The sequence below is a fragment of the Xenopus laevis genome, chromosome 6S (genome assembly GCF_017654675.1).
Source record: "Xenopus laevis strain J_2021 chromosome 6S, Xenopus_laevis_v10.1, whole genome shotgun sequence".
NCBI lineage: Eukaryota > Metazoa > Chordata > Amphibia > Anura > Pipidae > Xenopus > Xenopus laevis.
This window is the reverse complement of record NC_054382.1, coordinates 118,416,165-118,442,958: the sequence shown is the minus strand read 5'-3', so window position 1 is coordinate 118,442,958 and position 26,794 is coordinate 118,416,165. Positions and strand designations below refer to the sequence as shown.

At 38.3% G+C, this 26,794-nt stretch overlaps 1 protein-coding gene across 38 annotated transcripts in view; it reads right to left on the bottom strand.

Moving 5' to 3' along the window:
• Window positions 1–26,794, bottom strand: part of LOC108719750 (regulating synaptic membrane exocytosis protein 2) — a 358,076-nt gene that overhangs the window by 124,753 nt on the left and 206,529 nt on the right. For 22 of the 38 annotated variants that reach the window (XM_041567991.1, XM_041567957.1, XM_041567969.1 and 19 more), the window contains 6 exons: window positions 21,689–21,808; window positions 15,224–15,323; window positions 12,174–12,297; window positions 11,398–11,444; window positions 10,357–10,469; window positions 6,316–6,363 (listed from right to left, as the gene is read on the bottom strand). In XM_041567991.1, the coding sequence (XP_041423925.1) occupies window positions 6,316–6,363; window positions 10,357–10,469; window positions 11,398–11,444; window positions 12,174–12,297; window positions 15,224–15,323; window positions 21,689–21,808 (552 nt within the window). The remainder of the gene's footprint in view (window positions 1–6,315; window positions 6,364–10,356; window positions 10,470–11,397; window positions 11,445–12,173; window positions 12,298–15,223; window positions 15,324–21,688; window positions 21,809–26,794) is intronic. The other 16 variants (XM_041567961.1, XM_041567962.1, XM_041567964.1 and 13 more) reach the window with 1 other exon arrangement.

The window sequence follows — 26,794 nt, the reverse complement described above, 5'->3', positions numbered from 1 at the left end:
TTAAAGCAGTAATTACATTTTGAGGGTATCCTTATCAGTCGGGAGGGAAATCACATTCTCTAACAGGTTTTGCTAAGCTTTAGGCTTAAAGGGAAGCAATGCACTATTTAGAAGTGTGTTGTGAGGCATGTGGTCCAAAGATGTCCAACGGGAGTTAGGACCAAGGGGGTAGCCATTACTGTTGGTTTATGTCAATAAAAGCGCCAGTACATGTGATTATGATATATTACCAGCGCGGTGTAAGGTTGAAAGGAGACTAGGGAATATCAATCCACACCTCTCTTTCTATTCAGACCTTTAAAATTGTAGTAAATCTGTCATCATAGTGTTTACACCCCCCCTCCAAGTAAACGGGAATGTTAAACTACACCAAGTGTGTTTTTATTGTGTATTACAGATGCAATCGGTAATTCGCTACCGAACCAGACCATCGCTAGTGCAGTTTCGGACCCTATCGCCAGGCATATTTTCGCACCGGCGAACGGGTGCTACTCCAAAAAATCACGGATTTTACGGAACGTAACCTCTTTCGCCAGAGTTGACTTCGCCACCTCAGACCAGGCGAAGTGCTAAAAAGAAGCTACATCTTCCTCAATCTTCTGTCACTTACATCATATCCTATGTGCCGAAAATGCATTATCCAAAACCGCTGGCGACTTTTCCTTTTCTGAAGCGGAATTGCCTGCAAAAGTCCTGACTCAAACTGTTTCTGGGTAACCGGTTTTCTCCATTTCATAACATATGGAACATTCATTTTACAGTGGGCTCATGTGTAGGGCATTATATTAACTCCCTGGACATTTGTAAGAAAAAGTGGTAACTTCAAGCATTTACACCAATATTTATAATAAAGACATCCATACAACTTTAAATGAACCGCCGTAAAAAATCTGCCACTTAGTGGATGTGCAGTTTAGTTGTGATGTGAAATGAGTAACTTGGCAATATGATCCTCTATTATCAATGAATGTGCTTGTGTTTCATACATAGGCTGTTAGGTTTCAGTATATTCACAGGTGCAGGGTAGGATGTTAGGATAATCCTTATTGGTGACAGATGGGTCATTAAAGTCTAGATTTGTTTACGTGTGGTCAGATAAGGATCCCTGTCCTGCTGCAACCTGAAAGGCTGGATTTTGGGCACCACTGCTTCTCCAATTCTCAATGCACTGGTATCAAGCACACATAATATACACTACTAAACATTTAAAGGACTACTTATAATGCAGAAAAAGCTGGACAGTTGGGGCAAAACTTAATTTGGTTAAGCATTTACACTGGGGCACAGACAATTAAAGGAGAAGGAACACCCCTGGGTGCAAAACCCCTCCCCCCCTCCCCTGTGTTGCCCCCCCTCCCTCCTCCCCCCTGGCCTACCTGCCCCCCTGGGCAAATGCCCCTAACTTGTTACTCACCCCTCTGCGCAGGTCCTGTCCACGGAGTTCATCTTCTCCCACTCACGTCTTCTTCCTGCTTTGACCGGCGTCTTCTGGCGCATGCGCAGTAGGAACATTTACCGATACGGATCTACTGCGCATGCGCAGAATGTCACAAAGTTTTCCGATTTCACTTCGTGACATTCGGCGCATGCGCAGTAGATCCGTCCCGGTAAATGTTCCTACTGCGCATGCGCCAGAAGACGCCGGTCAAAGCAGGAAGAAGACTCACGTGGGAGAAGATGGCGACTGTGAACTCCATGGACAGGACCTGCACAGAGGGGTGAGTAACAAATTAGAGGCATTTGCCCAGGGGGACAGGTAGGCCAGGGGGAGGAGGGAGGGGGCAACACAGGGGAGGGATTTTGCGCCCAGGGGGGGTTTCCTTCTCCTTTAAGGGGACAAACAAAGTATGGAAATATTGTCTAAATGTGAATTGCAAAATAGCGTACTAAAATATTCCTGCTCTGGACCCCTCTATTGGTGTGGTTCCAGCCTTGTACACAGTACCATAACACCCAGTGTCCTATTCCTGGTGGAAGGGTGGGAGAAGAGAGCACAAAAGAAAAATAATGCGTAATTAATTTTAGCATGTTCACAGAACATCAACTACATAGTGCTATGCACCAAACGTCAGCAGAAACTGCACCCGTTGTGCACCCGTCAGTATGTGCTTTGGAGGACATCTGTACTAAACTGAATTGCAGAAGGCAAGGAAATAATATAATTATTGAAGAAATAAATGGCTATGTAATGTTTCAATTGACAATTGAATTCAATGAAGTAAGTAGATATGGAAAACAGATCTGAACTAGGACAGAACGAAACACAAGATTTTCAAATTATGGGGTGAACCCTTTCTTCTATAAGTGCAAAGGGTGGGTGCCCAGCACTGAGAAAAAGAGTCAACAAATAAGGAAAGGTTGGGAGTGTCTGTAAGTATTCTATCATTGAAGAAATTTTAGAAGGACCAAAAAAGGTGTCAACCATTTGTATCATGTGTCCTCTATAATATTTTAAGAACAATACTTGTGTGTAAGAATGAGTTTGCAAGAATGAATTGTGAAAGGGAATTATTTGCACTTGAATTCAATGGGTTTGAACTAGGGATGCACCAAATCCATTATTTTGGATTCGGCCGAACCCCCGAATCCTATACAATAAATTCAGCTGAATACTGAACCAAATCCAAATCCTAATTTGCATATGCAAATTAGGGATGGGAAGGTGGAAAAGATTTTTTACTTCCTTGTTTTGTGACAAAAAATCGCGAGATTCCCTCCCCGCCCTTAATTTGCATATGCATTCGGATTTGGTTCAGCTAGGCAGAAGGATTCGGCCAAATCCGAATCATGCTGAAAAAGGCAGAATCCTGGATTCAGTGCATCCCTATTTTGAACAAAGTAGTTCATAACTCTACAGAGTCTCCAACTCTGGTCCTGATCTAATTAGAAAATTCACCGTAGAATCCATTAAAAACAAAAATTCTGGCAAAGAAATAAGAGATCTCATGGGTTGTAGTTTGAACTTGATGGAGGATGTCTTATCTCTCTTAAAAAGTTTCAACATGGAAGTTTAGAAAGCAATGCATTGCTGCCATATATATGAAACAATCCACAAATGAAAGATGTGGGAACAGGAGGGCATACTTCATGTGAAATTAATAAGATACAGTATGAAGACTGCAGTGAAGCCTGGAGACTTGTCCCATTCCTACCAGATTTAGGTACGGAATTTGTTAGATGAGTAATGTCATTTACACACTGAGACCAGCTTAACTGCCGATTCCCATCTCAGTTGTTGTACAGTGGGAATAAATCTATATACTGGTTTCCTGTTGCCTCAAATATGAAGATTGGCGTACATTATGATACATAATAAAGTCTATTATGCGTTGCTCTTCTAAGGGACAGGTCAAGCCTATGGCACACTGACAGGTAATTAGGATTTGACCGACTATCTGCCATCAACCCAAGTGATAAAGTTGAAAATGATACCATTTTACTTGAATAACGAAGTCCCTGACCAATGTCATTTAGCTTTGAAAACGTTACCCATCTAGATATGTCTTCTCATCTTCATACACACATTGTTGAGTTGGAGTGTTTAGAAAATGAGCAGATGATTGCAAATGTTGATAAAGTATTACAACTTTCGGTATGGCATGATACAGTGAAGAATATTCGAAAACCAAAAAGTGGTCTATCCTTCAGAAGAAAGGACTCGCACATCTTGCAGTCCATGTGAATTTTGTCCAACATTTTGGTGGATCTTTTACAAAGCAACAGAATGTACACATGTTGATAAACAACTACTGCAAGCATCTACACATCAGGCTCCGTTTTGGATCAAGCTCCAGAAAGTGAAATATTATTACTTTTTTTTAAAAAAAATGTTGCTAATTTTTTTCTTGCAGTAGATCATTAGGCCTACGATTTGGTTATTGAAAAACTGGTCCTGAGTTAAAGGTATTGACACCCCATTTCTATTTTACAATACAGTATACCCACAATATGTGCAATTGGTGTTTCTATGTATCTAAAAGACAGTTAAGATGGAAAATATGTCTGTATAAGCATTTGTAAAAAGTGACAACTCATATTGTATTAACATTGGTGTGGTCTATACACAGCTAAAGCAATAGAGCCCTCTGTCTAAGACCACTAGTGATACTGTAGTATAGCTCTCGGTAGAAGACACCAGTACAGAAGCTCAACTCATGTATGAATGCAAATATGCAGACAATGAATACTTGTAGGTATCTTAAAAGGAAGATAATCTTTGCTTACATATTGAGTACTCTTTTTTTAATTTAATTATGAATGCTGTGCTCTGGATTCTAGGCTGACACTTAGGAATTCAGCCAGTACATAAAAAACTTTAACATATCCAGCAAAAGATTTAGAGGACGGTTTACTCTTTTCTGGAGCTTGACAAACACACTACAACTATAGCAATATTCTCTACATTACATAACATACATATTTTTAACAGTTTATCAGAGTCTGAAAAAACATATCAACAAACATGGAGCTACATGCACTAATATGGAATGAGCTACCAAAAAAGATTTAAGAGAGGCAAACTATTTGTACCAGAATTTGCACCAAATACTGCACATAGCAATTAATAGAAGTCTAGCCATATTATGTATATGAATCAGTATTTAGAAGTGGAAGCGGTAACATGCAGTGTCGGACTTGCCAACAAGGATACCAGGAAAACTCCCGGTGGGCCAAGGTGTCAGTGGGACCTTTTTCATGGCCATTTCCTATGTCTATGAGAACAAAGAGGCTAAACAGATGGAATAATATATTCTAGTATGTAAAACTATAAATAGAGGTTGAGCTAGGAGAGGAAAAATATTAGTACTGATAGTGGGCCCCTGGTCTAAATTTTCTTGGTGGGCCCCTGGCCTAAGGTTTTTGGGTGGGCCCCTGGTATCCCAGTCCAACACTGGTTACATGAATTACAGTACTAAGCCAACTGGTTAAAGCAGAATCCTGTATATTGTAATTTCTCTGCCTGGTACAAATACGTTTGCCAATCTTCAACTAAAGGAACTGGTAAATATTGGAAAATGCAATAAGAAGCATGTTTTCTACGGGCAGATATTAAAAGCTTTAAAGAGACTGTGGCTTAACATATTTGTATTTGAAACAAGAAAATAACAATATAATATAAGTGCATAGAGTTTTGATTGACATGGCAGCATTTGTGCAATGATAGCTTCACGGTAATTGTTGTTTTCAGCAAAGTCTGAGAAATGGATGGTAATCATTTTAATGGATATCATTAATATACATTATCTGATGCAGCCCAAATAAGGATATTTCAAAAGGTTATCTTCCTTACATTAACACTATCAATAATACTGTAGCTTCACAATAATCAGGAAACAGGAAATGGTTGACAACAATTTTAAAGGATGTCATCGATATATTTTATCTAATACAGCCCAAATGACTATGTTTTGCAAAGGGTTTAATAAAACTACCATTGTTTTAAGGGGGATTTTAACATGTTCAATATAACATTGATGTGCAATAATAGGTTCTCAATAATTAGAGCTTTCAGCAAACAGGAAATGGTTGAAAACTATTTTAATGGATGTCATCAATGTACCTTATCTAATACAGGTAAGGTTACATTTTATATAAAGGGTTGAATAAAACTACCACTGTTTTAAAAGGAATTCTAATATTTTCAATATGGCTATGGTTTTCAATGATAGTTTCTCAACAATCAAGAGTTTTCAGTAAAGAGGAAATGGTTGACTAATTTTAATCGATCTTTTAATCCCTTCCTATGGACAAACAATGGTGATTTATGTTATGTATTTAACAAATAAGTAACAATTATGGGTGGCTAGCAAAACTGATTTTTGTTTTTTCATTAGCACCTTTTTTTGTGCTTAAAGGGTATCATAGGGTATTTTAAGGTGAAATGTGATAATATTGCTTTTACATGGCGCTCCAGATTAAAAACAAGATGATCACATTTGGAGCTCTCCTGTACCGGCTGGTATGTAGTTTTAGCTGACATATAGGCACAGTAAGTATATATATATATATATATATATATATATATATATATATATATATATATATATATACTGTAACATAATCCTGGCATTTAAACGACACTATTTAAAGCCACGTTGCATATACTGAGTGTCTCTTTAAAGTTTAACTATTTGTTGTTTCATTTCCATGCAGCACTTGCTCCTAACATGGTGTAAGTTGCTAGCAACACACTTCATAAAACATGGGAAAACTAACCAAATGTGTAGTTTTCCTCCAATGCATTTTCCAAACTAAAACAGAACAAAAAAAATTAACACACGGCTTTAGTTTCTTTCAGGCAGAGAAGGCCTTTACCTGAACCCTAGGAACAAAAGGCGCTGTTCTTCTATTAAGGCTTTGGCTCTGGTAAGCAAAATTTTGAATAAAAATAAAAAAGGAAATAAAAGAAAGAAAGAAAAAGCAATAAAACAATATCAAACAGACAACAAGCTGAAATTAAAGATAATTCAAAAGAAAACACAACTATAGAAATCAACATCAATAGCAACAGAGTACACAAAAAGAGCAGATATTATTTAGCTCAAATCAGATGTTCTAGCACCAACTTCAGTAGCCCTTTGTGCTCCCAGTAATAACGTGAATAAATATAAATACTAAATGATGCTTGTAAATATTAAGAGTTAAGAGGAAGTGGAATGAGGAAGCGGCAAGTTTGGCCACGAAACACACTAAGCCAGCCAAAGGCCTGCCCCACTAATGAAGTGCTTTTAAGGATGTTCAATAAAGTTGATTGATTTTAACATTAATGGATGCCTTTAACGCTCATTGACCAGGTGTGTGAGACCCTTATCAGTTAATGGTCATTTGGATTATTTTTAAAAGCAACTGCCTGTCACTGAGCACAGGGGGTGAAAAATCATACTGCAAAGCTTTTGGTTAAAACTCTAGCACTTCCTGACACTACTCTTCCTTTTTAAAGCAGAACTTGTCTCCTCCTGCACCACATTCCAGGACAGTGACATTTTTATATACAGAGGCTTCCTAAAGGATGTCACAAAGAATAACAGTGGTTTAGTAACAGGGTAGGAAGGCTGTCTTAGTTTCACAAAGTACTAATATTTTAATTTCATCCATGTACAAGTAAGTCAGAAGCCACAGTTTGGAGACCAGTGGAGAGATGGTTGAACATTGCTGATTTCCTCAAGCTGGTGGCTCAAACTTGCCTCTACTGTGTGTGGCCAATTCTATTTATTAAATATATGAGGTCTTGAACTGATATTGAGTCATTCCAAGTCCTACCCAATAACATTCTGTATAAAAACTCAGTATAGGGAAGTGAATTGTATACCTACTTATTTCATATAAAAATTCTTCTTCTTCCAAAGTTTCCGTTGAAAGGAATATAAAATCATCTTTAAAGGGCATGTAAAGTCTAAAATAGAATAAGGCTAGAAATGCTGTATTTTGAATACTAAATATAAATATGAACTTACTGCACCACAAGCCTAATCAAACAAATAATTTATGCTTTCAATGTTGGCTACAGGGGGTTACCATCTTGTAACTTTGTTAAACATCTTTGCAAGACTAAGACTGTGCACATGCTCAGTGTGGTCTGGGCTGCTTAGGGATCGTCATAAACAAAGCTGCTTGAGTTCTGCATGGCTGGGAAGTAAGGCGGGGGCTCCCCCTGCTGTTCATAAGTATGATTGTTTCCCTGCTCAGCAGTTAGAGACCATCTGACAATTCCTATCCACAGCAGTAAATGAAGGGAGAATTTCACTGCATACAGTCAGGTTTCTTATAAAAACGGTATACATTTTTTAATTAAAGTATATTAGAGATAGGTTTCTTTTTCCTTAAAGTAAGTAAAAATGGGATTTTATTTTTTTGCCTTTACATGCCCTTTAAAAGCTTCAAGAGCCTGAAAGAAGTGCAGGGCTGAATTATAGCTTTGAGCTTGGCAGAACGTGCCACAAGAATACAGGTTTAAGCATATGGTGCTTACCTGCTGCTGTACAGTACTACAGAACATAATGTTCCCTTCATCCTCCCTATTGTTATCTCAACTGAAATCCGAATACCAGGCCAGAGCGGCCCCATATTCATTCCTCAAATATTACAGCTGTAATTTACATCGCAATTATTTTTAAATCTTCCATGCCTTATTTTATTAATCTAACACTTGATTTCTTAATATAATGAGAGATTCCATTAGCTCAGACAAAAGAACAAAAAATTCAATATTTTATTAATTTTTAAAAAGGGAGCTGCAAAACTATGTGTAAGTAGGTTTTATCTTCTAATTTATTCTCCCTTTGTCAGGCCATACAATATAAAGACATTGAACATTCCATTTCAAAATCAATCTAAAGGTGGCTTCTTCGCCCCGAAGAAGAAGAGATTTGTCGCTGGGCGACTAATCTCCCCAAATCTGCCTGTATGTCTCTGCCCTAAAGCTGAGTTAATTACATAGGAGCAGGTTTATTTCCCCTTGAATAGTGCACTTATCGCCAAGATGTTTAGAAGTAATTTCACCATGCAACTTAGATTCCAGATGTACCTGCTAAGCTCGGATACACTGTATTAATTAGCCCTGGGAAATGTTTCTTCGTGGATTAAGAAAAAAAACAAAACCTTGCTATAAAAACAAAACTGAGCTATAAAATTAAGTTTCTGGCTCATAAAAGTTCCCTTCTTCGCCAATAAACGAGGGTGTAACTTTGTCGTCTGTTTACAAATATGGTGGAAGGTTCCCTGGAGAAAAACATTGTATTTTGACACAATCAGAAGGGTCTTTTTCTGTAAAGCTGTTTCAATGCAAAAATCTGCCGTATGATTTTCCTTGCACATAAACCTTGTGCAACTAACTACTGGCCAACACCTGTAAGGAAAACTAGGCAGGATCCCCCTTGATTGACATGGTGATCAGCCAATCGCAGATAGCCAATCGTCATAGCCCTCCTGACGGATCTTGCCCCGTTGCGGCACTGACCTGCCCTTGTGATGTCCCCATCCCGCCCCTCCCTGTATAGTGAGTCACAGAAAGGTGGCAACCCTAGTCACAGTAAGGGCAAATGTTTAAGAACAGTTACAAGTATTTTTACTTTATAATGTCTCTCAAATACTAAGATTTCCCTATGAGTAAATCACCAAAGCAAATCAATTCCACAGAATTAAAATGAAAAGTTAAATACTGCAAATTAATATTATAATAATATACAATTATAATAGTATTATAAATATAATAATTATAAAAAATAATTAGCATCAATTACTGTATCTTGGCCCTGGTTTTGCTCTCAAGGCAAAATAAATATTTACATAAAATTATTATGCTCGTTATATATAGGCTGCATGTAAAAATAGATACAAATAATAATTTAACAGAACTTAGGATACTGTCATGGGAAAAAAATTTTTTTTCAAAATGAATCGGTTAATAGTGCTGCTCCAGCAGAATTCTGCACTGAAATCCATTTCTCAAAAGAGCAAAAAGATTTTTTTATATTAAATTTTGTCAAATCTGACATGGGGCTAGACATATTGTCAATTTCCCAGCTGCCCCAAGTCATGTGACTTGTGCTCTGATAAACTTCAATCACTCTTTACTGCTGTACTGCAAGTTGGAGTGATATCACCCCCTCCCTTCCCCCCCCCCCAGCAGCCAAACAAAAGAACAATGGGAAGGTATTCAGATAGCAGCTCCCTAATACAAGATAACAGCTGCCTGGTAGATCTAAGAACAGCACTCAATAGTAAAAACCCATGTCCCACTGAGACACATTCAGTTACATTGAGAAGGAAAAACTGCAGCCTGCCAGAAAGCATTTCTCTCCTAAAGTGCAGGCACAAGTCACATGCCTGGGGGCTGCTGGGAAATTGACAAAATGTCTAGCCCCATGTCAGATTTCAAAATTGAATATAAAAAAATCTGTTTGCTTTTTTGAGAAATGGATTTCAGTGCAGAATTCTGCTGGAGTAGCACTATTAACTGATGCATTTTGAAACAATCATGTTTTCCGATGACAGGATCCCTTTAAGAATTACACACGTAACTTGGTTCAAAAGAGGATTTTGGATGCCATGATGTCATAGCAACAATATCATGGGGATGCCATTAATAATAATAATCTGAGCCACAGACTGAATTTTCTGCTCTATAAAGCAAATCTCACCATAAGTCAAACAGCAGGAGTGAGTTGTTTAGGTTAAGGCATTAAACTAATAAAAACTAAAAATTTAAAGAGTTAATTTAATCAGACTAAAGGTTGGGTGCATGATAATAGCCATGAGAGTGCCCTTTAAATGAAGCTCTATAGAGATTTCCCACATGGGCAGCACAAACATTCCCATCACATTGTACACATTATAATAAGTACATTTGACACATACTGAAAGTTGTCCAGAAAGGAACTGGGGGACATCCCGTAACATTCCAGGACTCATGGGGGAAGTAACTGAAATAGAAGGGCGATCCATTTTCTGGGATTCAAATGAGCTAGAACCTTAAAAGAATTGTAGAGAGAGAGGAAAAAAATAGAATCATGATTTTATAGAAAGCTAAGTCTATTCCTGTTGTTTAATGTACAAGCACATATAGGGATGTGTCAAATTCTGCACTGAGTTTGTCAGGGGCGTAACTACAGAGGAAGCGAAGGGGGCAGCAGGTATAGGGGCCCCATGAGGCCCTAATTCATATACAATTTAAAAAAATATAGGTAAAAAAGTTTAACCTCTAGAAATTTTGGGGGCCTGAAAAATAATTTGCTGTGGAGCCTCGTAATATCTAGTTACACCACTGAAGTTTGGGATATGGCCAATTCCAAGCTTTTTATGCAGGATTTGGATTCAGATGAGTGTTGGGCCAAAATGAATCTGAATTCTTAAGATCACGTGATTTTTCCCCACTAGACAACTGAAAATGACACTTTTTTCCCCATATGCTGAGTTATGTTTGGGGGAGGGAATTTACTCTGCCATTTGAAACTTTGGCCCTGATGGGCGTGAATTGGTTCTTCTACTCTTACTCACAACACAAAGCTCAGTTGAAGGAACATCCAAAGTAGTAACTAGTATTCATTAGAGGTAATTTAATAACAGGTGAAGGTTTTTTTTTACCTGTTTATCCATAGCAAAAAGCAGCATTTACTGATGTATGTCAAAGTTAACAGTGGATAGGATGATGTGTGCAACAACACCTGGAGCAACCTTTGTGCTTGTTACTATATAACTCCCATTATCTCTTGATGGCAGACAAACTCACAAGACTATAATCAACCTAAATTCCCAAGAAGTTCAGTTCAGCTGAGGGTATAAACATTACTAACTAGCTTCATTCTCAGAACTTTATCTTCAACATGGAATTCAATAAACCATGACAAAAGCCGTAAACACCATCAGCCATGACTGGATAGAAGCATAATGGTCACTTACTGGATTCCAGTTGTGCGTGTGTGCTATCAGGAATCCTGGGTATATCTCTGCAATAAAATCATGGGGGAAAATGATTACACATTGAGATGATCCAATAGTGTCTACTAGATTTTGGATGCTGTAATTAAAAAAAAAAAAAGGTTGGAAGTCCCAAGGCCAGGGATTCCTCACATAATTACTAGCTGCCAGATATGGCCCAGATTCAGCAAGAAATTTACTGTTAGGTGCAACTCTTTTCCTGCAGCCCAGGAATGCAAGAGTTGCAACTAATAGGGCAAGGAAATCCCAAGTTTCAGAGGCCAAGTGCATGGTAGAAAAAACCATGGGGATTTTTTTTTTGCACTTTGCATTCCTTCATAAGTAACCCCCTTAAACAACATTAAGACATTGGTCCAGGCCAACTAACCATAGCAACCAATTAGACAGCAAACCTGTATTTGTAACCTGTGTGCTCTGAACATTCGCCTTGTTGTGCTGCATGCATACTATCAACTACTTTCAAAAACCTCAATATTGTAAAACCAGGGATTTGTTGACATATATACTGCCCTGCTTGGTTGATCCATATGTTTAGTTGGATACAATAGGGGAGGAAAGAAAGGGTGAGGAAAGTCACATCCTGCTGGTGCCACTAAACATACCAAATGTCAACAGGAATATATCATAAAAAACATCCATCAAAACTTGTAGAAAACAAGAAGTACAGTAGACTTACAGTAGAATTAGTATTTAGATTTAGATTTAGTACACTAGATTTATTTAAAACCAATACTCACCCTATGGGTCTGGAGACCAATAATTCTACTTGTGCCTCAGATTTGGACTCCAGTATAATATTGTAAACTTCTTCAAACGTTGCCCCTTGCAAAATATGCCCACTCCATTCTAAAACCTCATCACCTGGAAAAATTGGATGAAGAAAATATTAGTATACAAAAATATGAAACACAAACTAGTCCATCCAACAAGGTGTTTCCATAGGAGGGAGAATGGAACCCATAAGAAGGTCTCATGTGTGCTTTAAAGGGATACTGTCATGGGAAAAAACATTTTTTTCAAAATGGATCAGTTAATAGTGCTGCTCCAGCAGAATTCTGCACTGAAATCCATTTCTCAAAAGAGCAAACTGATTTTGTTATATTCAATTTTGAAATCTGACATGGGGCTAGACATATTGTCAATTTCCCAGCTGCCCCAAGTCATATGACTTGTGCTCTGATAAACTTCAATCACTCTTTACTGCTGTACTGCAAGTTGGAGTGATATCACCCCTCCCTTTTTCCCCCCAGCAGCCAAACAAAAGAACAATGGGAAGGTAACCAGATAACAGCTCCCTAACACAAGATAACAGCTGCCTGTTAGATCTGAGAACAACACTCAATAGTAAAAACGCATGTCCCACTGAGACACATTCAGTTACATTGAGAAGGAAAAACAACAGCCTGCCAGAAAGCATTTCTCTCTGCAGGCACAAGTCACATGACCAGGGGCAGCTGGGAAATTGACAAAATGCCTAGCCCCATGTCAGATTTCAAAATTGAATATAAAAAAATCTGTTTGCTCTTTTGAGAAATGGATTTCAGTGCAGAATTCTGCTGGAGCAGCACTATTAACTGATTCATTTTGAAAAAAAATTTTTTTCCCATGACAGTATCCCTTTAAAGGAGAAGCATTGTATAAAATACTTTTGTTGATACAGTTAAAGGAGAAGGAAAGGTATTTTAACTTGGGGGTGGCAAAAGTTAGGCACCCCCAAGTGATCACATGTACTTACCTGAAACCCGGGATTCTTCCAGCGAGCACCCCGGAGCGATCTATCTTCAAATTACGGAGGCAGACACATGCGCAGTAGAACGAAATAGCCAACTATTTTGCATGCAAAGCCGCGAGGAGAAGTCGGAAGCCGAGCGCTTTCCCGTGGTGCTCGCTGAAAGAATTCTGGGCCTGGGATTTCAGGTTAAGTACATGCGATCACTTGGGAGTGCCTACTTTTTGGCACCCCTAAGTAAAAAGACCTTTACCTCTCCTTTAACAACAAATGTATTTTATACAATGCAGTCTTTGTTCGGACACCGAACTTGTAGACTCATGAAGCCACCAAGCCATATCCCATGACTGGCAGCTTTCCTGACAACACAAGTACACTGTATGCCAAAAAAATTAATTTCCAAGCATTGTTTTAAGAACTGAACTTAAATCCCATGGGGGGGGAGTAAAATTGTTGCAAGTTAACTCTTTCACATGAATATTTCAGCAACTGCATGTGATCATTTCAAAGCATGTCTATATCACCTGATGAAAATAAATAGCCTAATTTGCCTTAAAAAATATCAAGAGTGAATTACAAAATTATTGTCAGAAACACACCATTGCCAACAGGTGTCAAAGCAAGTAGTTTTGAGTTACAGAGTCAACAGAGAGCAAAGGAAATATTAACTGTAGTTCTATCGCTACAATAAAGCACATATTTGGTCAACATAAAATTATCCACCAACAAAAAAATCATTGACTGGACAGACAATTCTGTCCACAAATGACATTTTACATATACTTCTATGGCACACAGTAAAATTACAACAAACAAAGAATTTATTCTAGAATTTATGATGTCACATATATTACATAAGATTATTATATAGTGACACATTTTTATCACTTTCAGATTTTAAAGCAAAGGCAACCTTTGTACATGCAAGTGTCTGAACATACCAGAGTGAATGGAGCTGGTGCAAATTTTGGGCCTTTTGGAGATCTGGTATTTACCTTGCAAAGGGCCTCAATCATATATTGTCTCTATGTAATGGCTATTTAAATGGGTTGCTCACTTTTGAATTAACTTTTATGTATGATGTAGAGAGTGATATTCTAAGACAACTAGCAATTGGTTTTCCTTTTTTTATTATTTGTGGTTTTCGAGTTATTTAGCTTTTTATTCAGCAGCTCTCCAGTTTTCCACTATTATTCCTTCTTTCCTCACTCAAACTCTTTAGGGCAGAGAGACACACACTCAGACTCGGGGAGATTTGTCGCCCAGCGACAAACCTCTTCTTCTTCGGGGCGACTAATCTCCCCGGACTGCCTCCCCGCCGGATAGAATGTAAATCGCCGGGGGGATGGCACTCGGAGCTCTTCGTTTTCCGAAAGTCGTCAGCAACTTCGGAAAACCAAGCGTTTAGAGTACCATCCTGCTGGCAATTTACATTTTAGCTGGGGAAGGCAGTTTGGATCTCTGCCCTAATTCTCCTATTATTATTATCTTTTATATCGACTAACTATATTCTTCCATTATTATGCCTTTTTTCCCCTTAAAGAAATGACCATAAAATAGGCTAAATGATTAGATGCAAGATGGCCCAATGAAACCTGTGGCCAGTCCAACACTGGCAGTCCAACAATTATCTTTTGTGGTTTCATTGATTTGCCCTTTGATTAGGGTTCATTTGGTGGTCGCTTTTATTCCTAGGCAACATTAGCTTTTCAACACCTGTTGAGTTACTTCAAGACTGATTGAAACCAATAAAAAAACTATGGACTATTTTCCCTGTATGCAATGACAATTAAAGAGGGTTGATAGCTGGGGGAACATTTGGAAGCTAAAGTGATGAAACCTGTACAACTTGATGATGTTTCACAGGGAATAGTGTGATCTCAGAGAGGAAGACATAAACGTGGGACAAGTATAGACAAAAGAACATACTCCTACAGCATTTGTTCAGTACTCCGGCTGCATTTTTTTTAAAAAAACTTGCAGAGAAGCAGATCTCAATAATTCACAAGGATGTGCGACTACCAGAAAATGTACATTTCAAGCAGCCGTCATACATACCCGGTCGGAGATGGCCTACTGTATCTGCCAGGCTTCCCTTCTTCACTTTGGTGATAAAAGCACAAAGTCGACCTGATTCTGTCATTTTCCCTCCAACGACCTAAAAGTGTTGTTAAAAAAAAAAAAATAGCATTGAGCAACTTGATGACAAAAGAATCCTGGGTTCTGCTGATTAGGAGCAGACGACTGTTCCAAAATTACACATCCCGTATCTTCAGAAAGAAGACCCAATGTCTGGCAGCCATTGTCTGCATGTCAAAATAAATGATATGTCTAGTGTTTCGCAACAACCTTTTTCATTTTGATTGTTCTATTCATTGCTCTGCAGCACTGCTTACATTAGAGGGCGCCCTCTATAGCGGCCAGAGAGTATCCTATGCCCTATGGTTCTGACACAGCCATGTGGAGCAAAGTTGGCAGTTCTACACTAAAGCCTGTTGAATACATCCTACAACCAAAGGCTTCTGTGTGTGTTTGGGACACAATTTTACACTATTTAAAACATTCAATGAAACAAAAAATCCTCAGTTTTATAAACTGTGCTGATCTTTAAACATTTATAAACCATTGCACTGTAAAATTGCTCAGCTGTAAAGACCAGCTTTTGTGACAGATTTTTTGTTTTGTGGATTCATTGATGACATTTGCACTCTTGGGGGGAATGTAATAAAAGTCGGTAATGGAAAAAAATATTCTCAATGCAAAAAATGATGCTTTTGCGTGAACAAATTTTCCTTTGTGAAAATTTAATATAGCTTTTAGCAACCTCTTCCGAAAGCAGATGAAGGATCTGGAATTGTATAGTTTGCGCCAGTCTGCAAAGAATGTAATGAAAGTTCTTACTGAAAAAGTTAGGTTTGCTCCAAAAGATTACTCCACCTTTAAGCAATTCTTAAAAGTGAGCAATTAAAATTCACAATGCACTAACAGTTTAAAGATTATATTGCGAAATGCTAATTTTTATTAAATTTGAGACTTTTTTGCATTCTCCCATTAATGTAGTATAATCTTCTTCTTCGCCAAAATGCATTGAAGTCTATGGGCATTACATTTTTTTGTTTTCTGTCACGCAATGCGTCACATTTTTTTTTTGACACCCATTGAATTCTATGGCCGTCATTTTTGCGGCAAAACTCAAAAAAAAATAAAAATTCAGCTCATCAATATCCCTGATGATTAGCCAACCAGGAGCTAGTACACAGAGGCTCAAGGCCAAACCCCAAACATGGCCTAAGTATAAAGGAGACACAGGAACCAATTTATAAGATAATGCTGAGTTCAAGGGGATGAAGGGTGACTATTGATGACATATACTGTGACTCAAGCTACACACATGGAATGCATGGATCAGTTTCCTTTCTAGTGGATACTTTTTCTATTACCTGAGCATTCAGTTAAAGTACATACGGTTTTGGACATTTTTAGTTAAACTTTATTTCTACTTGGCAAAATAATTTTCATGGAAGCTTTTCAGTCTAATGAATCTAATAGAGAGTGTTCCCTCCAGGTATTGATTTGCTCCTACCAACTGACTTTATATTGTGTTTTTGTACGAATGTGATGTTTATTAAAAAAAAAAACAACAAATTTCTTAACTTTGGGTGAATAGACTACAGTATGTTCGAATCGAAGTATTACCGCATTGGATCGAATTTGATTTAAAAGATTTGCCCCAAAAAACTTAGATTTTTCAAAGTCCACCAAATCACCCAAATAGGTTCTAGGAGGTCCCCCATAGGCTAAAACAGCAATTCGGCGGGTTTTAGATGGCAAATGGTCGAAGTTTTAAAGAGACAGTACATAATAAATTTTGGACTATTCGATAGTCGAAGTACACTTAAAATAGCTCGAAATTCGAATTTTCACTTCGACCCTTGATAAATCTGCCCCTAAGTGTATTTCCTCAATAAAGGAAAAGGGATTGCATTTTAGACTGTTTGAATAAACAAATAATGTATGAAGGTTAATTTACTTCTATCACATCAATTCATGTACTCGACATGGTCTGAAATGCACGAAGCAGAAAAGGAAGTTTATATTCTAACAGAAATCTTTAATAACTTCTAAGGACAATATAAAGTGTGGCAGCTGCAACGGAGAAACGAAGAAATGGAAATGTGTAGATAACAGGTGACACCTTGACTAAAAGTGAACTTTACAGAACGCAGGGGAATTGTCTCCCTCAAACATGAAAGGATATGTAGTAGATTCCCCACAAAGGGCATTTAAGGCTAATAAGGAGTATCAATGATTAATGTGCATGCTTTATTAGCAGTTCCTGAGGGTATACCTTAGGTGTTTCAATGTCATGCAAAAATGCTTACTCTTCAACATTTTACATTAGAAAGAAATGTGTATATCCATGTAGCACTGTCATTTCCAAAGCCTCTGTACTTGTGGTATACATCGTAAAAGGAGCAATGTGCTTCTGTGTCCCACATATACTCAAAAACAAGCTTTAGTGTTAAAAATTTGAATGACATTTTTTCTGTGCTACAATTCTTCAATTTAATTGAGGGGACTGGAGTCATGCACTTCCTATGCAACCACATTTCCTATAGATAGTATGCCCGCAAGCAAAGTGAAGGAAGCATTCATATGAAGCTTATTATCCCTACATTCCTAGATGCAGGAGGACTGATATATTCCCTCTCCTCATAATAACATAATAACCATATTCAATAACCATTCAAATTATTAACATTTTCCTTAGCTGTGGGCACATGTGACAAGTTCCCCACATAAGATTCCAAAGTCTTTATCTGATAGGTGTAAGACGCGCTCGGAGATCTCTTGGCTTTCTTACTTCCCGGTGCAGGCTCGCACTAGCGCTGACGTCATCCGCATCGGCTATGCGGAAATGACGCCGGCATCAGTTCGGTGGCGTTTAATGCCATGCGTTGTGATGCTCGTGTCATAAAATCATCATTTGGCACAAATTTGGCATCAAATTCCCATTAAAAAAAGGCAATCCTCCATTTTGTCAGTGCCCAAGCTGGCTTCTGTTTACAGATCCTGCCGAAAGCGTTACAACTCTTTAGGGGAGGAACTCCACGGTGTGGCTCAAGCCGACACGTCGCCATGCGAAATGTCGGATGTCCTGAAGATACAGGAATCGGAGAAATCGCAGGTTGGAACTACATTTATCCGACTGTCGGATGAAAAAGCTGCACGCTGCGTTTTCCGATAAATGTAGTTCTTACCTGTGATTTCTCCTTTACTTCCTGCACCTTCAGGACATCCAACGCGGTTTTGTTGCCTGGCGAACGTGTCGACTTGAGCCACACCGTGGAGTTCCTCCCTAGAATATCCTGTTTTTTGACTCCTGCCTGTTTTTTTACTCTGATTCTTGCCGCCTGCCTCGACCCTTTTGCCCGTTTTTGACTACTCCTTGCCTAATCCTTGTCGGTACCTCTTTTATGGACTTGTTACGCACTAACTCCTTGTTGGTTCTGCAGCAGAAAGCCCGGGGCCCCAAAAGGGCGTCGGTGAACACTGGAAACCACAGGGGTTCCCTGTGCATCGGAGTGTACCCGCTACTTTCAAGGTTCCTGATAGACGATATCTACAATAGGTAGATTGCATGCAATTGTACAAATTGTAACAGTATGGTAACGGGGAAAATAATAGGACAAATGGATTCATAAATAATATGAGAAAAGAAAGCAAAGGAGAAGAAAGAGCAGGTGGGAGGAAGGGAAAAGAGAGTAGTGAAAATCAGTAGATTTAATGTTATTCATTAAACTTATATATAGTTTTGCAATCAAAAACAAATAAGCTAAACACACTTAAAATAAACTAGTAACTGAAGCGCACTCCATTTATAATATTCCAGAATTCTTGGGACTTTGGATCACCGGATAAGGGATCTTTGTGTAATTTGGATCTCCATACTTTATGTCTACTAGAAAATCATTTAAACATTAAATAACCCCAAGATTATTTTGCTTCCAAAAAAGAATTAATTATATCTTATGCTCAAGTACAAGGTAACATGTTATTACTACTGAGAAAAAGGAAGTGATTTGTATCAATTAGATTTGTTAAAAATGGAGTCTCTGGGAGATGAGCTTTCAGGATAACAGGTTTTCTGTATAAGAGAGTGTGTGTGTGTGCGTGCATGCGTGTGTGTATGGGATCATTTATCCGGAAATCCGTTATCCAGAAAGCTCCGAATTATGGAAAGGCCATCTCCCATAGACTCCATTATAATCAAATAATTTAGAATTTTAAAAATGATTTCCTTTTTCTCTGTAATAATAAAACAGTAGCTTGTACTTGACCCCAACTAAGATATAATTAATCCTTATTGGAAGCACAACCAGCCTATTGGGTTTATTTAATGTTTACATGATTTTTTAGTAGATTTTAGGTATGAAGATCCAAATTACAGAAAGATCAGTTATCCAGACAACCCTAGGTCCTGAGCATTCTGGATAACATGTCCCACACTTGTATGTATGTATGTATGTATGTATGTATGTATGTATGTATGTATGTATGTATGTATGTATGTATGTATATATATATATATATATATATATATATATATATATATATATATATATACATATATATATATATATACAGTATATATATATATATATATATATATATATATATATACGCACGCACAGGACTTGTAAGGTGCAAAAAAATAAAAGATTTATATTTATTTTTTTGCACCTCACAAGTCCTGTGCGTATATATATATATATATATATATATATATATATATATATATATATATATATATATATATATATACACATACAGTATATACACATATCTATAGACACAAGTGTTTATCATGAATGAAAGAATTATGTGGGAGGCCAAGAGAAATGGTATGACGCTCGGTTTTACGGTCAAGGTGATGAAATCCTGGAATAACAGCAAAGGTCAAAAGGGGCGATATGATTTATGGATTCACAAATCATTGGGATAGGCACACGGTCATAAGGAAACACAGCAAGAACAACAGGATCTGTTTAGAAAAGGCAAGAACAGTGCAGGAATTATAAACTCACTCTCTTATTTTGCATTGAATATAATCTCCCTCTGGCTTTGTAGATTAGAGGAAGATGTAAGTAAGGCTGGCAGTTTCAGACTTGCAGAAGCTTCCACTGTTAATACATTTCCGGTACACCAATCCTCATTGCTCCCGTCCCAACGATGAAAATTTGAGCGAATAAAACGACAGCAAGCCTAGGGGCGCCAGCTATGTAAATCCGGCCTTGGTTCTAGCTGTTTATATAACGGAACCTTTACACCAAAGTGGTCAGAGAACTCTCTAAATTGTTGCAAGATTTTTAAAGGGGACCTGTCACCCTAAGAAATAATTCCAAATTCTTTTATATCATGTTAATTGAGCAAAATAAAGTTTACTCACACTATATTTATTATTTCAATTTTGTTTCCTTCAGTCTTGGAAATTCACAATCATAGGCAGGTGCCATTTTGTGACAAGGCAAGTTGTTTATCCCCCAAAATCTTGTGTATGTGCCAGAATTGGGGACCTAATGCCCATGCATGATACCCTACACAATAGTGATGTTTGGGCCGACCCGATACCCGCGGGACCCGCTCCTCTTCTCCTGCTCTCCCCGACCACCACCTTCAAATGCCGGCATCTGACTTCCGGGTTCCAGTTTTATAGTCTCACGTCTGCTCGCCACGCCCCTTTTGTGACATCATTGTGATGTCATCGGCAGTCGGCATGGATGGGTCTATAAAAAGACCCCGGAAGTGCGGGTGCGGGCGGGCGCAGGCAGCAGCAAGCCGGGTTAGGGTCAGGTGCGGGTAAGGAAAACCCTGACCCGCACATCACTACTATAGACACTAGTATAGCTTGTGAGGAGAGAGGGGGGGAATGTAAGGGGTGCAGTGACATCTAGGAAGTACTGAATGGAAAGTGAAAGGAAGTGACTGCCCCGCCTCTAGAGGCATAGAGGAGGGGCAGGCAATATATGATTGACAGCTGAAAATTTTCAATGAGTTTATAAAAGGTATGGATGTTTTAAAAAAAAAAAAAGAATTTGGGTTTCATGTTTAATTTGCAAAGGACTTTCATTATACAGCTTTTTATGCATGGGTGATAGGTCCCCTTTAAGTCCTTAGGTGAAATGAGCAGCTGAGATAAGAAGGCTTAGCAAAGCAAAGGAAAGCACTTAATGGCAGTTTTATAACATGTCATTTTATATTTAGTAAGAAAAAAAATGATGCACAAGGGAACTCAGACTCCATATGACTGAAGACATTCCTTCAGCGAAATATTTCTATAAATAGTTCTGTAAATGTATAATTTGGCAGTGCAATATTCCTTTAACGTACTGCCCCAAGTGTAGCAACTGGAGTAGTTACAATTGGACAATGCTATCACTTCCATAAATATTCTCTGCCTAGCGATTGGTTAACCATTTGTATCATTCCTTCTACTACGAAGGTTCATCAGCATGCACTCACCTTCAGCCCCAGCATGGCTCCAGAATCTCGCGGAACACTCCCATCTTTCAGCCGCTTGTTTAATAATATGCGACCAATTAAGCGGTCTCCATCTTTGGAAGGTTGCCACGTGACAGGGTGCTACATTGTGGATATATAAAAACAAAACGAGGCATTATAATTCAGAGAAAGTTGCAGCGGATGCTTTTAAGAGGGTGGGGAGCAGGCAATGACATGGACGTCTTACTTAACTGCGTTGCTAATAATGTAGAGGTTCCCTTTTCTTATAAGCTTACTCTTTTCTTACAACTGAAAATAGAGAATGTTTAAATCTCTTGGAAAATAAATCTCTTGGAAAATAATGGGTAATAATGTTTTCTGGTTCTGAGGCAAGAGCCCTACCAAAACAAGCTAGGTCCCCTGACATCCTCCCTCACATTCCTTCTGTGTCTGGCCCATAATGCAAGACTTTATGTAGACAAAACTATGCCCACCATCATTGAGCTAAGGGGTCACCTGTTTCCCTTGGATAACATCCACATTACATGAGGACTTGCAATCCGGGGCAGGTACTGTGCAATCCTAAGGTCCCCTCCATGCCTGTGCCTAGGGGTGCAGAATACTTCCCTGGTGCACCAGATGACTCATAGGTCAGTGATGGTGGGCATAGTTGAAGAACTGTCTATATAAAGCCTTGTGTTATAGGCACAGTAATATTATCCAAGAATATAAGGACATTTTACGTGAAGAAAATATTTTTTCTCTGCCTAATTTATATTTATGGCTGAAAAGCAGTATATCAGTTGCTTCGTCACAGACACATCTGCTGTTTAATTACGCTGCCGAAATATGGTGGGTCCCACTAACATACAGTGAGAAGAAATGTTCTATGTACACTAAAAACTATACTTTATTCAGATGTGGGACCAATTATCATTAAAGGAGAACTAAACCCTCTGCTATTAAAAATCACTACCCCCTACCCTACATATCCCCCTCTCTGCTTCCCTCCCAGCCTAGGTGTTGCCCCTTATTCTTTACTTAAATCTCTTTGCAGAATCATCGCAGCGGAGCTCACGGCAACATCTTCACCTCTTCAGTCTTCTTAGGGAATTGATCGTCGCATGCGCAGTTGGAGCAGTCTCCTGGTTCGTCACAACTGCGCATTTGCCGTAAGTGACAGAAATTGCCGAAGGGAAGGAAGAAGACCTGAAGAAGAACGAAGAGCCAGAAGATGGCGCCCGTGAGCTCCGCTGCGCTGACTTTGCAAGGGGAGTTAAGTAAAGAATAAAGGACCAATTACAGGAGGTAACACCTAGGCTGGTGGGGAGCAGGGGGGGGGCTATGTAGGGTAGGGGGTCGTGATTTTTAATAGCAGGGGGGTTTGTTTCCCCTTTAATGGATCTTTCTGTAATTTGGATCTTCATACCTTAAGTGGCAGATTTATCAAGGGTTGAATAGGAAATTCAAATTCAACATTTTGGAATAGTTTTTTTTTTTTTGCTCAAAACTCATAAATTTGAATTGAGAATAATCCAAACTGGATTCAAATTCCAAATTCAATTTTTTATATTCAAATATACTCAATCCTATTTCGAGTATATTCGAATTTATTAAAGTAAAAAAAATTCACATGAATTTGAAATTCGACCTTCGATAAATGGGCCTCTCAGTGTACTAGAAAATTGGGATCAAGTACAAGGTCCTGTTTTATTAGTACAGGTATGGGACCTGTTTTTCAGAATGCTCAGGACCTGGGTGTTTCCAGATAATGGATCGTTCTGTAATTTGGACCTTCATACCATAAGACTACTAGAAAAGCATGAAAACATTAAATAAACCCAATAGGCTGGTTCTGTTTCCAATAAGGATTGATTTTATCTTAGTTTGGATCAAGTACTATACGATTACTGGGAAAATGGAAAACATCTTTAAAAGACTAGTAATATCAAAAAAAAATGTTTTTAAATATTCGTTAATATACATAAAAAAACACGAAGACAAATTTAACTTTCAAATCACAAAGTTTTAAGAAAAAACTTACTGAAACTCCGCTTGTGCTCATTTTTAGAAAAGGTGAAATGTTGACGATCCTCGCTCGATTTCTCCTCCCTGGCTATCTCCTATAAGGAAGGCAGGGAGGAGAAATCGAGTGCTGAACAATGGATAGGCTGATCGCTTTCTAAAGAGAAGTGCAAGCGGAGTTTCTTACTAAAGACTTTGAGATTTGAAAGTTTAATTTGTCTTCGTGTTTATTTTTTTGTCTTATTCTAACAAATTTTTTTTAAAAATTGGATTATTTTGATAAAATGGAGCCTATGGAGACTGCCTTTCTGTAATTAGAGCTTTCTGGATACTGGATCCCATATCTGTACTATACTCTAGCTATATTATAAGTAGGAAGAGTATGGGGATTGTTAATTTAGTTGGGGCTCATTTATAAACACTGGCCAAATTTGCTCCTTGGCAGTTACTCATAGCAACCAATCAGTAATAACCATTTTTAGCCAGCTGCAGGTAAAACAATGAAAGCAAACATCTGATTGGTTGCTATGTGTTACTGCTCAGAGGCAAACTTGCCCCGTGTTTAGAAATAAGTACTTATGTATAAGAGGGTGAAACGGTGATAGTAACTCTTTAAATAAAACCTAGCCACAAAATGCTACATTTTCATTATCAAATAGCATTTTTCAGCCCAGGGGTACAGGGAGTTGTAGTTAGATAATGGCCTATATGTAAGAATTCTACCTTCATTTTAGAAAAAAGAGTAATCTGTATTTTGCCAAGGGTCAAAGAGGGCACAACATTGCTCACTGTATCTATAAGCCCCACTTTCTATTGAAAGGCCTCAGATCTAAAAAAATAAACCCTTTTTCATTCAATGCTTTGCTAAACTCTGACAGCTGCATTTGAGATTCAGAAGGGTAAGTGATATATGTCTCCGACTACATTCGATATAATTTCTTTGTGCCCGTGCAGCAAGAGCAGTAAGGAAATGGGGATTTATAGAAGGAAATACACATTCAGCATGTTTTCTTGCGTGCGTAATCTTTTCCATGCTCTGAATTCAAGCAAGGCCCCTGGTTGTACAGCTTCGCAATGTTCTTTAAATGATCCCCAAGGCATTGCATATTTGATATCTTAAACCAAATGCTAATGAATGGCTTTGATTGCATGATCAGTGCTCATTTCTCTATGATAAACATTGGGAATACAATAACTTTTCACTTGATTTGACTCTTGGGCAGTAATTACTTGGATGATCATGGTGCTGCTGTACATCTACATTTAAGATGAAGAATGCAACACCAACACATATTTAGTTCTGTTCTATTTAGTCCCTGCTTATTAGCATGCAGGAATCATTATAAAATAGATGTCAAGATGCAGCTACTCTTTCTATAAGCCCACTGCTTCCTGCACCTGACACGGATTCTGGCTGTGGGTTTTTTTTTGGACTTTTCAGGTTTAGACCCTCCTTTGGTCATGGCCCACCTTAGCTCATAACAAGTTTACAGATCTATGAAAACATTGTTGCTTTAGTCATAGTTCCCAGCCTATCCAGAACAGCAGATAACTGTCCACCCCACAGCTCAACCTGAACAACGTTCTTGATGGACATTTAAGAGAACAAACCTCAAAGCTCACCCTGAACAACGTTCTTCATGGACATTTAGAAGAACAAGTAGGCACTCTTCCAAATCTCACGCTAACTAGCTTTTATGATGGTGCCTCCTAGATACCACTTTGAGGACTTGCCCCAAAGTTTGGGAACCAATGTCATAGGCTAACTAGTTTATGTGCTCAAAGCACAAAATATTTTTCCGATTGCTTACTTCTAGAGTGTTATATTTGTAGGAACTGTATAGCAACCAATAGCTGCAACTAACATGTCCAACTAGCTGCTATTAGTGTATTTCAACTCATTCCACTGTTTGGGGTAAAATGTCTTTAACCCCAATTCCAGGCAGATTTAAAGGAGAAGTACAGTTTACTATGGAAGTAGGGTAAAATGCTGCACCTTATGTTTTAGGGTTCTATAACAGCCCAGGGCAAACGCAGTCCTTTAGCAGTAAAGATCTGTGCCTCCAAAGATGCCCCAGTAGCTCCCCCATCTTCTTATCTGCCGATTCACTGCACATGAACTGTGCTGCTGTCACTTACTGAGCATAGGGGCAGAAGGCACAGTATTCTGAATATATATATATATGTGTGATCACTTAACTGGTTGGGGAAAGGCACTACACACAGTGATTGTCAGTCACAGTCAGAAAACCAAACTGCTCCATGTGGACAATTATTCCTTTTGAACATGTTAGACTTATGGCCACTTTTTTCTCTATAAATGCTTCGTAAAATATGCTGACATTGGTTCTACTGTCCCATATGCTTCAATTAAAGAAAAAAAAATAGCTATAATTAATTGTTCTAAAGTGTAAAACTTGATACATTTAATTCCAAACAACAGGCTAAATAGATCAGAATACACCTGGACCTCATTGGACTTCCTACATATGCTTTATCTATCAAGAGCACTGTGCTAATTTAAGGGGAGTACCCAGTATAAAGACCCCCAGATCATTACTGCCCTAAGTAGACTATAACAATTATGCTTTTCAATGCCATTTTTAGATGCAACTGCTAATTTTGTGAAATCGCCAGCAATTCATTAGCACAACGTGTGGCAGATTCATGCTCCATGCAAACATGGCAGACAGGAAAATAAAAAATCACGCTGACAAAACAGACTTGGATAATAAGGCTTCCACCGCACAGAAAGCAAATAAAGGGGACAGAAACCCACACCCTGGGACCCTAAAGCAGAAAAAGGCCAACAAATGATAGGAACAGGAACAAACATAACATGACAGTGAAAGGGAAAAAAGAAAAACAACTTTTTCTTTGCAAACAGACCCGATTTTGATTTTCTTTACCCCCCTTAATGTGGGATCAGAGCAAATATTTTGCCAATTCAGCTGTATCCTTCATAATCATGTTTGTGAGTGAAGAAGATATTGAGTTCTAAATGATGCAGTAAGAAGAAAAGAGAATCGATCTGCGCCTGGCAATTTCCATGGTGCTGCCCAAGACAACAGTGCTAGTGCTTTTTTTTTTGTGCTTTGTTTT